The sequence below is a fragment of the Mercurialis annua genome, linkage group LG3, assembly GCF_937616625.2.
Source record: "Mercurialis annua linkage group LG3, ddMerAnnu1.2, whole genome shotgun sequence".
In the NCBI taxonomy this organism is placed as follows: domain Eukaryota; kingdom Viridiplantae; phylum Streptophyta; class Magnoliopsida; order Malpighiales; family Euphorbiaceae; genus Mercurialis; species Mercurialis annua.
Genome location: NC_065572.1, coordinates 57,350,818 through 57,364,945, shown reverse-complemented (window position 1 = coordinate 57,364,945; position 14,128 = coordinate 57,350,818). Strand labels below are relative to the sequence as shown.

At 36.5% G+C, this 14,128-nt stretch overlaps 2 protein-coding genes across 3 annotated transcripts; both read left to right on the top strand.

The window, feature by feature from the left end:
• The first annotated feature begins 421 nt into the window (after nucleotides 1–421).
• Nucleotides 422–4,761, top strand: LOC126673452 (LRR receptor-like serine/threonine-protein kinase GHR1). The gene is made up of 3 exons (XM_050367605.2): nucleotides 422–2,133; nucleotides 2,262–3,809; nucleotides 3,987–4,761. Exons 1-3 carry the CDS (start codon nucleotides 1,083–1,085, stop codon nucleotides 4,568–4,570), a joined length of 3,183 nt encoding a protein of 1,060 aa, XP_050223562.1. The 5' UTR covers nucleotides 422–1,082; the 3' UTR covers nucleotides 4,571–4,761.
• A 630-nt stretch (nucleotides 4,762–5,391) lies between these two features.
• Nucleotides 5,392–12,951, top strand: LOC126674839 (probable 3-hydroxyisobutyrate dehydrogenase, mitochondrial). 2 transcript variants are annotated; one of them, XM_050369362.2, is made up of 10 exons: nucleotides 5,392–5,610; nucleotides 6,082–6,170; nucleotides 6,410–6,524; nucleotides 6,793–6,943; nucleotides 9,800–9,882; nucleotides 10,705–10,800; nucleotides 11,188–11,330; nucleotides 11,861–11,945; nucleotides 12,224–12,303; nucleotides 12,555–12,951. In XM_050369362.2, the coding sequence occupies exons 1-10, from the start codon at nucleotides 5,503–5,505 to the stop codon at nucleotides 12,640–12,642; spliced, it is 1,038 nt and encodes a 345-aa protein (XP_050225319.1). In that variant the 5' UTR covers nucleotides 5,392–5,502; the 3' UTR covers nucleotides 12,643–12,951. The 2 variants fall into 2 exon arrangements, with proteins under 2 accessions (XP_050225319.1, XP_050225320.1); XM_050369363.2 differs by having other exon boundaries at nucleotides 12,224–12,343; nucleotides 12,555–12,641.
• Nucleotides 12,952–14,128: the final 1,177 nt, after the last annotated feature.

The following is a 14,128-nucleotide window of genomic DNA, read 5'->3' as shown; positions in this document are numbered from 1 at the left end:
TTCACCTTTGCTATTCACTCTTGTTGGAATTTGCAATCGAGAGTGTCCTGTGGGACCCACATGCAAACCTGGTCAAAACGGCAGAGGTGGGACCCCCTTTGCCAACATGGCACTAACCTCAAAATGCCAACAAATTAAACTGCATTTAATAAATTATTTGACGTCCACCAAGTAGAAAAACCAAACCAAGATTCTCTCTTTTTTGGCGGGTAAATCCCTAATTTTTCCCCTAATAAATTCTCTACACTTTACCCTAGCAAAAATAAATCACATTTCCCGCTCCCCTTTTCACTTTCCGACACTAAAAATCAAAACCCATTACAAAGAAATAAAAAAAGAAAATTCCTTTATGATTATTTTTTATTAATAAATTTATACTGTGTCACACACTCACATGCCTCTGTGACATAAAAAAGGTGTAATAATACTGATAAAGAGACAAACAAAACAAAATCCCTCACTAAACTAATGGTAGGGTCTTTGGATTTAATCAAATGCTAAAATGGACAGTTTATTAAAAAAACAGAGGGTTTTTGTAATTTTAAGTTTTAATGGTAAAATTATTTATGGGTCCCTGTCCATTTATTACACTGTATTCTTCTTGTTAATGAGTTTGTTCTTTGTACTAAACTACTCCACTTCTGTTCACTGTTTTGCCTGTGAGAAAAAATATACATGGGTGGCTGGTTTTACTCAGCAAAGTTGCAGTCTTTATGGTGAGTGTGCCTACATTGTTCATCAAAGTTAAGATCTTGCTTCCATTTTATCTCTTCATATCCATGGGGGACCAGTTTGTTTTTATAGCTATTTAATGATTTGGTTCATTTTGCGTGGTTGATGAAAAGTTTCTCTCTTTCAAGCTCTATTTTTCTCATATTTTGAAGCTCAATCAGTATAAAGGTCAGCCTTTTTGTTGCTGTGAAGGGTTTATTTTTCACTAGTACTGAAGTTGGTATTTTTTTAGTATTCTGTCTTGTTATATTCTATGTATGTTTGAGATTGACTTGGATTTTAGGTATAAAAAGAAGTAACTTTTGTTTAGTGTTCATTTTGGGTTGTTTGGAGTCATTGATAGGGTTAAGATGAAGCTTTTTAGGGTTTTAGTGTTATCCTTGTACTTATTTTCTGCTATGGGCCAGCTCCCTTCACAAGATATTTTAGCATTGCTTGAATTCAAGAAGGGTATCAAGCATGACCCTACGGGTTATGTGCTTCAATCATGGAATGAGGAGTCTATTGATTTCGATGGCTGCCCGTCTTCTTGGAATGGTATTGTGTGTAATGGTGGAAATGTTGCTGCTGTTGTTTTGGATAACTTGGGGCTTTCAGCTGAGGCTGATTTGAGTATGTTTGCTAATCTTACGAAGCTTGTTAAGCTGTCCATGTCGGACAACTTTTTGACGGGCAAGCTTCCGGACAATATAGCCGACTTCAGAAGCCTAGAGTTCTTGGATGTGTCTAACAATCTGTTTTCATCGGCTTTACCGACTGGGTTTGGTAAATTAGGGAGCTTAAAGAACTTGTCGTTGGCTGGTAATAACTTTTCTGGCTCAATTCCAGATTCTATTTCTGGACTTGTATCGGTCCAGTCTTTGGACTTGAGTCGCAACTCCTTTTCTGGGTTACTGCCAACTTCAATGACTAGGCTAAATAATCTGGTATACATGAATGTTTCTTTCAATGGGTTCAGTAAGAGAATTCCAAAGGGTTTTGAGCTCATTTCGGGTCTACAAGTGCTCGACTTGCATGGAAATATGTTTGATGGGCATCTAGATGGGGAGTTTTTTCTTCTTACTAATGTCAGTTATGTTGATTTGAGTTTCAATATGCTGGTCAGCTCTAGTCCAGAGAAATTACTGCCGGGTATTTCTGAAAGCATTAAGCACTTGAATCTCAGCCACAACCAGCTTACTGGATCATTGGTGAGCGACGTGCGCTTATTTGCAAGCTTGAAGGTTTTGGACTTGAGCTACAATCAGCTGTCTGGAGACTTGCCTGGATTTGATTTTGCTTATGATCTTCAGGTCCTGAGGCTCAGCAATAACAGGTTTTCAGGGTCTGTTCCCAATGATTTACTGAAAGGAGATTCATCACTTTTAACTGAATTGGATTTGAGTGCCAACAATCTCTCAGGTATCTCTTTAATAATTTCTGTTTAGCTTCTTGCTATATGCTTATTTGTATTTGAATGGACTTGTGCTCTGATTTGCTCCCATATGGTAGTTTGCTTTGTCCCTGAAACTCTAATTTGCATCTTGCAGGACCAATAAGTATGATAATGTCAACAACTTTACGCGTCCTTGTTCTCTCATCGAACGGGCTTACAGGTGAACTTCCTTTGGTAACAGGAAGCTGTGCTGTGCTTGATCTATCGAACAACAAATTTCAAGGAAATCTAACCAAGATAGCTAAGTGGGGGAATCTTGAGTATCTTGATCTTAGCCAGAATCTTTTAAAAGGACCATTTCCAGAAATGCTCCCGCAATTTTTGCGTATAAATTATCTTAACCTCTCTCATAACTCTTTTACTAATTCTCTTCCAAAAGCTGTTGCTCAATATCCAAAGCTTCAAGTCCTAGATCTCAGTTCCAATCAGTTGGATGGACCTCTTTTGTCTGATTTCCTTACCTTTCCAACTTTGCAAGTACTTCACCTTGGAAATAATTTACTCAATGGTGCTATTGAATTCTCTCCTCCTTCTAATGGTGATTCCAATCTTCAAGTTATTGATCTTTCTCATAACCAATTTGATGGGTATTTTCCTGATCGATTCGGTTCGCTGGCTGGACTTCAAGTGCTCAATCTTGCAGGGAATAATTTATCTGGTTCTCTGCCATCTTCCATGGCAGGAATGACCTCATTGAGCTCCTTAATTTTGTCCCAAAACCATTTCTCAGGTCCCATGCCAAACAATTTGACCAACAGCCTTTCAAGCTTTAATGTGTCGTACAATGATCTTTCAGGGGTTGTCCCGGAAAACCTGAGGAAATTCCCTCGTTCTTCTTTCTATCCTGGAAATACAAGATTAAGTCTTCCTAGCGCTCCTTCTGGGTCAAGCAGTTCACCGGGTGAAAGTTCTAGGAGGAAACCAATCAATACTATTGTCAAAGTGGTGATAATAGTCTCATGTGTGATTGCAGCTATCCTTCTTCTAATGCTCGCTATCTTTGTACTCTACATCCGTATATCAAGGAGATCTCGACAAGAGCCTATAACAGGTAAAGCCATCCATAGGCACACTGCAGCTAACCCTTCTGGTATAAGTGGAACAGGCAGTGGCAGTGCCTTAGTTGTTTCAGCAGAGGATCTTGTGACATCACGAAAAGGATCATCATCTGAGATTATAAGTCCTGATGAAAAAATGGCTGCTGTAACTGGATTTTCTCCATCAAAGCACAGTCATATGTCCTGGTCACCAGAATCTGGGGAATCATTGACTGCTGATACGCTTGCAAGGTTGGACGTAAGGTCACCAGATAGATTGGTTGGTGAGCTTTATTTTCTTGATGATACAATCACATTGACTCCGGAAGAGCTCTCGAGGGCACCAGCTGAAGTCCTGGGGAGGAGTAGTCATGGGACGTCATATAGGGCCTCACTGGATAATGGAATGTTCTTAACTGTGAAGTGGCTGAGAGAAGGGATAGCAAAACAGAAGAAAGAATTTGCTAAGGAGGCTAAAAAGTTTGCAAATATCAGACATCCAAATGTCGTTGGCTTGAGAGGATACTATTGGGGACCCACACAGCATGAGAAGCTTATCTTGTCAGATTACATTTCGCCGGGAAGTCTTGCAAGCTTTCTTTACGGTAAGATCCTGACTTTATAGCTAGCATTTATATCAAATACTGCAATATTGTAAATGTAAATTAAACGTAGATGCACGTGAAACATAATGTCTACTATTCATTTCTTGATATGAATTGGATTCTTGTATGTTGGTTGATTAAAATTTCATTCCTGATGAAATGAATCAAAATTTTCAGATCGACCAGGAAGGAAAGGTCCTCCATTAACCTGGGCACAGAGACTAAAAGTAGCTGTTGACGTTGCACGTGGCCTGAACTATCTCCATTTTGATCGCGCTGTTCCACATGGGAACCTTAAAGCAGCTAACATATTACTAGATGGGGCTGATCTCAATGCACGCGTTGCTGATTACTGCCTCCATCGGCTAATGACTCAAGCAGGAACCATTGAACAAATACTCGATGCTGGTGTCTTAGGATATCGCGCACCAGAATTGGCTGCTTCGAAAAAACCACTTCCCTCCTTTAAGTCAGATGTTTACGCCTTCGGAGTTATATTACTAGAGCTTTTAACTGGCAGGTGCGCTGGTGATGTCATTTCCGGGGAAGGAGGAGGAGTTGACTTAACAGATTGGGTGCGGCTAAGGGTGACAGAGGGTCGAGGCGCAGATTGCTTTGATCCTGCACTGGTACCGGAAATGGGGGCTCCGGCAGTTGAAAAGGGAACGAAAGAGGTACTTGGACTAGCTCTAAGATGCATAAGATCTGTGTCTGAGAGGCCAGGTATCAAAACCATATATGAAGATCTTTCATCTATTTAGGTTGTAGCAGAATCTAGTTTGGTTGAACTCGGAAGTTTTTGGTTTTGTTTTTTGGGGTTTAATATCTTATTAGGCCTGTTTTTTGGATCTTTAAATTCAGCAGTTTAGGGTGGTTAGTTCATTGTATCAGCTATTGATGTAAAGAAGAAAATGAACACATTTTGAATGGATACAACATTCTTCAGATGTCAGCTATTTCCTTGTTGATATTGCAAGTCGAGGTGTTCTGATCACTGCATCATCATTGTTCATTGTTCATGTTCATTGTTCATTAATAGAAACTTTTCAAATTCAATAATTAATAAACATCAATAAAATGCTTTGAAATTTCATAACTGTATCAGCTATTAAACTCAATAAAATTTAAATTAATTAAATAAATAAATTTAAAAGCTTTTCATATATCATAACATGTAATTGCTAATATATAATAAAGCTTTTAAAATTTCATAATTAATTTTTTTCATTATATAATGTTATTTTACTACAAGCAGTTTTCAATTAAGAAGCATTTCAAATATAATTTATTAATTTAACATAATGGAATTAAATATAAGAAAAAATGTATTTGATTGATTTTTTTTAAAAATCATTTATATAACTTACATTAGATTAAATTATTTAATTATTAATATAAAATTATTTTTATAATTTAGTAATATAGCAGAATTAAATTTAATTTATTGATTAAATAAAATTATTCATATTCAATAGTTTAGAAACATTTTAAATATGCAAAACTCTTAAAATTTCACCTCCATAAAACTTTTGAAATTCTATTTGTTTAACTTCAGTTAATTTAATTTAAAATTAAAATGAAGTTTAATTTGTTTGAGAAGTTATCAAATCATGCAGAAACAAGACAAGTGCATGTACTCATCCATTACATAAACACAAGTCTTTTAATTTGTTTTCTTATTTGAGTTTTAGCAATGGCCATGTATTACAGAGTAAGATCACTACTTTCTGCAGTGAAAACCACGCGCCACTTCTCTACTATTCCATCACCACCACCTACTGCTTTCTCTTCCCAGTTTCAGGTAACCCTTTTCAATTTTAATCTCTTTTTTGAATACCCTTTTGTTTAAACTAGTGAATTGTTGTGATTTTAGCCTTACAATCACACAAAGATGACATCTTTTTAATACTGTTTTTTGACTACTACTAGGGCCCTTCAGCTTGCAGGAGACTTGCTGATTGTTTAATTCATCATTTCTGATAAAATTGAAATTCATAGTGTAGGCCCATATGTTTTTTATTTGCAGTATTAGATATGTTTGCAATTCCAAGATTATTTGCAGTAAGCAAGCAGTCTGGCCATTGAGTTTTTGCAGTATGGCTGCTATTTTTATTTCCAAGGCTCGAAATTTATCCAGCCACTGGCAGTTTTCTGATCTTTTTGCGGTTGAAGTTCTAAATGTTGATGTTTACTTTTATTGCCATGGTGCTTTTAATACTTTCTTGCAAATTCCTTCAAATTGTTGCACTTAAATATGCTCTGTGCATTACAGAATGTTGGATTCATTGGGCTGGGAAATATGGGATCTAGGATGGCACAAAATCTTATTAAGGCTGGATACAACGTGGCTATTCATGACATGTATGACAAGAGCCTTTTACTTGCTATTTTCTTACTCTAGCTTTCGTAAAGTTTATTTAATTTCCGACGAAGTTATGTGCATACTATGTTGAGTTCATAATCTTTTGGCAAGTTAATTTGTAATCAGATGTGCGAACGCTTCTTTCAGCATTATGGTTTTCATTGTGTGGCTTACTTTGCGGATATACAAGTGTCCCCATGTGTACTTGACATTTTGAGCACTTTTGATTTTTTTTCAGAAATTTTAATGTCATAAAGATGTTTACTGACATGGGAGTTTCAGCTAAAGAAACGCCATTCGAAGTTGCAGAAACAAGTGATGTTGTAATTACAATGTTGCCCTCAACATCTCATGTGAGTACGTTGTGATTTCATCTTCCATTTAGTTAATCTTCACGATTTATGTTTTTTCTCATGTCATTGAGGAATAGTTTCATTGTTTACCATGTTATCAAGCATTTTCTGGGGTAAATATGAAATACTCTGTATCGCAAGTCACAAGAATTTTATACTTCTGTTTTACCATGGGTTTTAAATTAAATTCCTAGGTTCTTCCTTCTTTTCTCTATTCTTATAATTCTACCTTGTTCCCAGTGTGAATATACCAATCTAAATTTTGTAGGTTTTGGATGTCTACACCGGACCAAACGGTTTACTTCATGGTGGGAGTCTTATAAGACCAAGGCTGTTGATAAATTCTTCCACCATTGATCCTGAAACATCAAGGAAACTTTCTGCAGCTATATCTAACTTTAATTTAGAAGAAGAGACAGGTATGAATTCTTCGATTGATGCACTAATCAATTTGTTCTCTTAATAAAAGTTCGAGCAACAATCATTTCCAGATATGCGTGATTATTGCAGAATTTTGTTCAATACAATGAGAATTTTATTATGTTTTGATTGCATTGACTAGTCATCTACTGTAGGTTTGATTTATGCACACCCTTGCACTGCTCTGTCTATCTCACCGTCACACACAAGCTATGAACCTTTTTTCAGGGGTCAAATGATATGGTCCCGCAAATAGGATCTCGTCACAGGTCTACTACTCGGAAAATCTCGTCGATTTCCCTTGTTTTTCCTGTTCTTCGATAAACCTATTTTTGAGATGTTAATGGTGATTTGTTCAAGAGATCACCAACTCTCCTTTTCTTTATTTTTGACTGAAATATTCATTACTTTATTGAATATAATCTTCTCCTATAAATAGAGGAGAATTAAAACTACAAAAGGAAAAGAATTCCTACTTAAGAAGGATTCCTAATAAGTATAAATAATACTTCCTAAATAATAGAAATAAAATACTTCCTACTTAAGAGTCTAGATTTTAGCTAACAAAATAGGAACTGTGTTATTACAGCTGTAATAAAACAGCTGGTCATAACATTACTCCCTTCTTCGACTAAGAGCTTGTCCTCAAGCTCGAACCAATCTAGCATTCAGATAGGAAGGTTCCCTCTTCCTCAGGATCGTATAACAAAAGGCAAAAAAGTCTCTTGCATTTATGTCCTGGAGAATAGAGTGCGTCACAGTTAAAACATTGCCCTCTTGCCCTTCGCTCTGACATCTCAGCTTTGCTCAAAAGCTTAATTGGTGGTGTAACAATCTCACTTCCTAAGTTGGAAGCTGATTCAGAATTGTTGCCTTGTATTTTCTGTTCTTGGCTGCTTGCAAGAGTAGGGGCTGCTCCTAACTGTTTCGAGCTGGTCAAGGTTGGTGGTCGCCCTACACTGAATCCCCCCCGATTCAGCTGCATCTTTCTCTCAAAAGCGCGTGCTAGGTTCATTGCAGTGACCAAATTTGGAGGAGATTGCATTTCCACATCCATCCGTAAAGTTTCAGTTAGTCCTGCAGTAAACAAATCAACTTGTTGCCCTGAATGAACAGAAGCAGCTCTAGCCAACAAGGTCTGAAATTGACGTTGATAATCCTCCACTGTTCCCGTTTGTTTTAGGTTAACCAATTCGCCTAATGGATTGCTGCTCATAGGAGGCCCAAAACGCAGCGAACAATAATCTTTAAATTCAACCCATGTAAGTGCTGGTTCTTCTTGCTCGACCCGATAGTACCATAGTTGTGCTTCGTCCGTCATGTGGAATGCTGCCAGCCCTACCTTCTCCCTTTCTTCTGTCCTTTGATTATTAAAAAACTGTTCACACCGATACAGCCAGCCTAGAGGATCTCCAGTCCCATTATATGAGGGGAATTCCAGTTTGGTATATCTTGGAACATAATTGTTCCCTGTAGCTGCAAATCGTGTGACTCGGTCCTCATGTTGCATAGAAGCGCTTGTATTATTGTTACTAGTAGCCGCTGTTGCTTCTATTCCTTTAGCCTTGTTACTGACCTGAAATTCTATTAATTTTTGAAGCTCCTTAATGCTCTCTTTGATATCGCGCACATCTTGTTGTGTTTCTGAAACTTTGTGTTCTAACTCTTGCATCCTAGCAGTCAATTGGTTATTTTCACCCATGACGATCTGCTCTGATACCAAGTTGATATGGTCCCGCAAATAGGATCTCGTCACAGGTCTACTACTCGGAAAATCTCGTCGATTTCCCTTGTTTTTCCTGTTCTTCGATAAACCTATTTTTGAGATGTTAATGGTGATTTGTTCAAGAGATCACCAACTCTCCTTTTCTTTATTTTTGACTGAATTATTCATTACTTTATTGAATATAATCTTCTCCTATAAATAGAGGAGAATTAAAACTACAAAAGGAAAAGAATTCCTACTTAAGAAGGATTCCTAATAAGTATAAATAATACTTCCTAAATAATAGAAATAAAATACTTCCTACTTAAGAGTCTAGATTTTAGCTAACAAAATAGGAACTGTGTTATTACAGCTGAAATAAAACAGCTGGTCATAACATCAAAGGTGAAAAAATTCAGGGTCAGATATTAACATGGAAGATTTGCATGTTGGAATGTTCTTAGATGTAACTTTCTAATATTTCATGTTCATGCCAAATCTAATTTAAATCCTTGGACTTGGTGTATGGCTTGTTGTACACTTACTACTTAGTAGTGACCATTGGACATTGCATCCTAGAACAATTCTCTAGAACTTCTTACTTTTGAATGTAAGAGCAATTCCTGTTCCAGGTCCATGCATTTGTTATTTTAATGTTAGAGGGAAATTCATTGGATGCTACTTATAATGGTGGATGAGAAGCAAGTGAATATGTTAATAGAAGAAAGAACGTGATGGTATTCATATTTTCACAAGAGATATTACCTGTTAAACTTTTTGAACTATAGCTACAATGCTAACTTAGTCGGCAGTGATAAATAGAGTTCCGATGAGCCTATCAAATGTTGAAGCTATGTCAGAACAGAAAAGTTACTTGCGATATATAGTCTAGAGATGTAGTAAAGTGAAATATTCCAAGATGACTTTCCTACTTTATATCCCTGAAGTTTGTCCCTGAAATTATAGATTCAGAACATTTGATAAAGAATAGATGATGCTTTTCATTCTTATCCCGACTTAGGAATGAATGACATAACAAGCGGGATAACGATATTACCCTACTTCCTCTACCAGTAGAACCGGTGATAGTTTCTGAACATGGTGAGATTTCAGGTTGTGGTTAACAGTGAATCAGGGTGATGCTATGCAGGTAACTGGGAGAAGCCTTTCATATTGGATGCTCCTGTTTCTGGAGGTGTTCTTGCTGCAGAAGCTGGTTCTCTTACTTTTATGGTAAGGCTTCACCTCTGACTTCTAAACGAAGTATCATTTACTCACATCACTGTATCGGTTGCAGGGGATGTCATCCTGGTTCAGTATATAGGTCCATGTTCTCTTTTTGTAAGATGCTTGTGATCATGTAGATTAGCAATCAAATTTGGATGTAGGCTGTAGAGTTAAGTCCTGTTAGGATTTTTTTTTTGGTTATTCCTCGGTTATCTTTGAGTCAATCACAACCCATGGCAGCCTGTCTACTATGTGTCCCAAGTATCTAAGTTCCATCTTCATTTCATAAATTTTTTAAAGGAATTTGGGCTATCATGTAATCCTACTTCCAAATTAAGTTCCAAGAAAGCAATAAACAAAGCGGTTTCACCTATTTTATCAGACAAAAAATGACTTTTTTTAGAGAAAGGAGTAAAAGTTGGATCCATACCAAGACCAAAACAGTCTAAGATTTGGAATGAAATGATCAGCGCAGAAGTTTTTCAAAGTTATCTAACTTTTATACAACTTAATGAAAGATATCAGTGTGAAAAATACGCAACGGAGGTGTATATATAGTTGACTCCAACTTTAAGATTAAGGTTTAGTTCAATTGATTCAAATTATATATCTTCCACTAATTATCTATTCTTTCAAGACAGTAAGTTCCCTTTCCATTGATTTGTTAAGAGGTCTTTTTAACACTTTTACTTGAGCTACCATGCATTATGATCTCTATTTTCATTTTGACAATGGAGTTCATGGACGAAAAACATTTGCATGAACTGATAAATTAGTTGTAAATCTCATAATATTCTTTCCATAAACATAAGATGATAATTAATTCAGGTTGGTGGCTCTGAGGATGCTTATCTAGCCGCGAAACCCTTGTTTCTGTCGATGGGCAAAAATACTATTTATTGTGGTGGAGCTGGAACAGGTTCAGTAAGTTTTCATTAAACTTGAAATATTTGAGCTTGAATTAATCTTATATTTCTTGCCAATTGCAATTTGAAATTAAAACTGATGCAGCCCTACCAGAATTTTGAGTTTGTTATATGTTTTCTTTTCTGGTATATCTTTGATGTGCTGCAGATTTTGTAATTTGGTAAAGAAAGGATAGCCATTGAAAGAATATTTTATGCTTTCCAAAGTATTTCCTCCATTCCTTTGTTAAAAAGGTTCGTAGCTGTATGCTACTACAACACCAGTTCACTGTAAAAAAATCATTTCGTTTTTCTAGAAAAAGAATGACCAGTTTTAGCCTCTCCTTTCAGGTTCTTTTACGATTCATACTTAAAAATTTGAATATCTTTGCTGTTTTTCTTCTAGGCAGCAAAAATTTGTAACAATTTGGCAATGGCTGTGAGCATGCTTGGGGTATCAGAAGCCCTTGCTCTTGGTCAGTCGCTTGGTATTGATGCTGAAACTCTAACAAAGGTTTTCAACTCCTCGAGTGCTCGATGTTGGAGTAGGTATCCTTTTCTTTCCTACTCCCTTAAAGAAGCGAGCCTCTAAAACCAACCACAAATTATGTTCAACACAACTTCATGCTAGAGGACCTTCATTTCTAATATAGATGTGTAAATTTTTTTTATACCTATTATTTTAAGGGCAATAAAGTCATAGTTATAGTTTCACCTAATAGCTTGAATTTTTGAGATGATTGGTTATTTGATATTATATGACAGCCTCTATGTTTAAAAATTTAGATCTCCAATTCTATCAACCCCATTTATTTAATTAAATATTTGAATACGAGGTAAATCAGTAGGCGTTGAATTCAAGTTTCATGTTTGTACTAGTGCAGTTTTTAAGATATAATTTGGAGGATCACCTTCTAAGCTTTACGACGAAGGTTCCATCCAAAAGCAAGTTGAACTTGCTGATGAAAGTTTTCAGTGATATAGATTGGCAAAGTGATCATTTTTTCCTATTATGAAATCTCCTGATGTTTAACGTTTTTTGTGTTTTTCAAGTGCTAATAAGTTTTTTGACATGGCAGTGATAGTTATAACCCAGTTCCTGGAGTGATGGAAGGGGTGCCGGCCTCGAGGAATTATGCTGGTGGATTTTCATCAAAGCTTATGGTACTTAATTTCAGCCTACTTTTGCTAACATTTATATGAATTTAAAGCAATGATGATCAGCCTAGTTTTTGGAGCTTGAGAAATAAAATTAATACAAAACTCATACAAATGCCAAAACGTTTGTCGATAAAATGCAAATGAAGACGCATATAGTAATCTCACCAGTAAAAGAGAAATTTATTGATTGATCTTCGGAATTAGGAGCACATTGTTGTAAGTACCTCTGTGACTGTGACAGGCGATGGGTTTCATCTATGTATGTGACTTATCTGATGCAGGCTAAAGACTTGATTCTTGCGGCAGCTTCTGCTAAAGCAGTCGATTTTAAATGCCCTCTAACATCCCAAGCATTAGAGATGTAAGTGCTTTTGCTGCTTAAACTACCCTTGATGAACCAGGTGACGATTCTTCTGTACGCATCTTCCAGGATTTCTGGCATTTTGATTTTTGTTCACTTTCCAAGCTTCAATGCAATGGTCAAAACCTCTGCGAATTAAGTAGCACAAAAACAAAAAAGGAAACTCTTAAAATAGTTCTAAAATAGTTCATGTTTTAATCCAAGTGATAGCGAATGTACGCCACGCTGATACACAAGTTGTTCTGTTGCAGATTCACTGATATCTGCGAGGGCGGCAATGAAGCGAAGGATTTCTCCTGCGTTTTTCGCCAGTATTACTATGGCAAAGACAAAAACTAGCTTGATCGGTTAAGTTTTATTTATTTTAGAGAATCCTCAAGCTATAATTGTGATGTGGAAAGCATACCTTGTGCATGACAAATGGGAAATTAATGGCAGATCCGTAATTAAATATGGCGATTGTCGGGCTGAGCGATTTTAAATGTTTCGAGGATTCATTTTAATGCAAACATCGGGCTCACCAGTTTCGGCCGTGTTGTTTGATATTTTACAGTTAAATTCTATCATTTAGGTTTTCAAAACTCGATTTGTGATCTTAAGAGTTGTTTTGTTATATTTTTCTTTAATTATGGATTTTTTTTAGTTTTATCTGTGATTTATTTTGGTTCGTAATTTTAAATTATTTGCATATTAAATCATGACTTTTTGCTATTGTAGCGATATAAGTACATTGTTTAAAACTTTGAGTGAAGGTTCAATTTACCCCCTGTACTTGACACGAAAGATCAAATAAGTCCAACCTCGCAAAACCGGATCAATTCACCCCACAACTATGCAAAACCGGATCGGTTTCACCCTTTTGACCAAAAAAGAGAGTGGAATAACTTAATTTTAAATATTAACCCTAATTAATCATATTTAATTATAGTTTAATTAATATAAAATTAAGAACCTTTTCTATTCTTTTTCCTAATTAAACTTAATTACTCTCCTAATTCATCTTCTTCCACAATCAATCTCCGGTGACATAGCGGCGGCGGAATAGCGGCGACGGCGGCGGAGAAGAGCAGATCCTTGCTCGTCTGAGACGAGCAGATCGCCGCTCGTCTCAAACGAGCACAGATCAGCTCGTCTCAGACGAGCAGATTGCCGCTCGTCTGAGACGAGCACAGATATGCTCGTCTGAGACGAGCACAGATCTGCTCGTCTCAGACGAACAGATCCTTGCTCGTCTCAGACGAGCAAGATGCGGTTCGTCAACAGTGGAATTGCGGCGGCGGCAGAGTTGCGGCGGCGGCGGCGGAATCAGTGGCTGATTGGAGAAGAAGAAGTTGATAGTTGAAAAAAGGATAAAAAGATCCTTCAGTTTTTATTTTAAAATGAATTTGATTATTAAATTATTAAAATGTAATTGTTATAAAAGTAAATTAAATGTTTATTTTGTGAATGATATAGATATTAAGGATTATTTTAACCTTTTAACCCTCTCAAACCACCTAAATTCATTTAAAACCGGAGAGTGTGTTCACTTTCTAGGGTGAGAGTGGGGAAGGGGGTATTTGATACGTTTTTGCATACTTCTGGGGTAGTTTGATCCACTTTCGCGAGGTTGGGCTTATTTGATCCTTCGTGCCAAGTACAGGGGGTTTTTTGAACCTTCACTCTTAAAACTTTGCATGACGCATCCCATCCTTTTTAAATTTGGCGTTTTATTACACATTCTCATTTTCCACAATATATAAAATTACAAATTATATACTAAATCAACACCGAAAAATAAAAATACATTATAAAATGTTAAAAAGATCGGGAAGCATGAAGCACC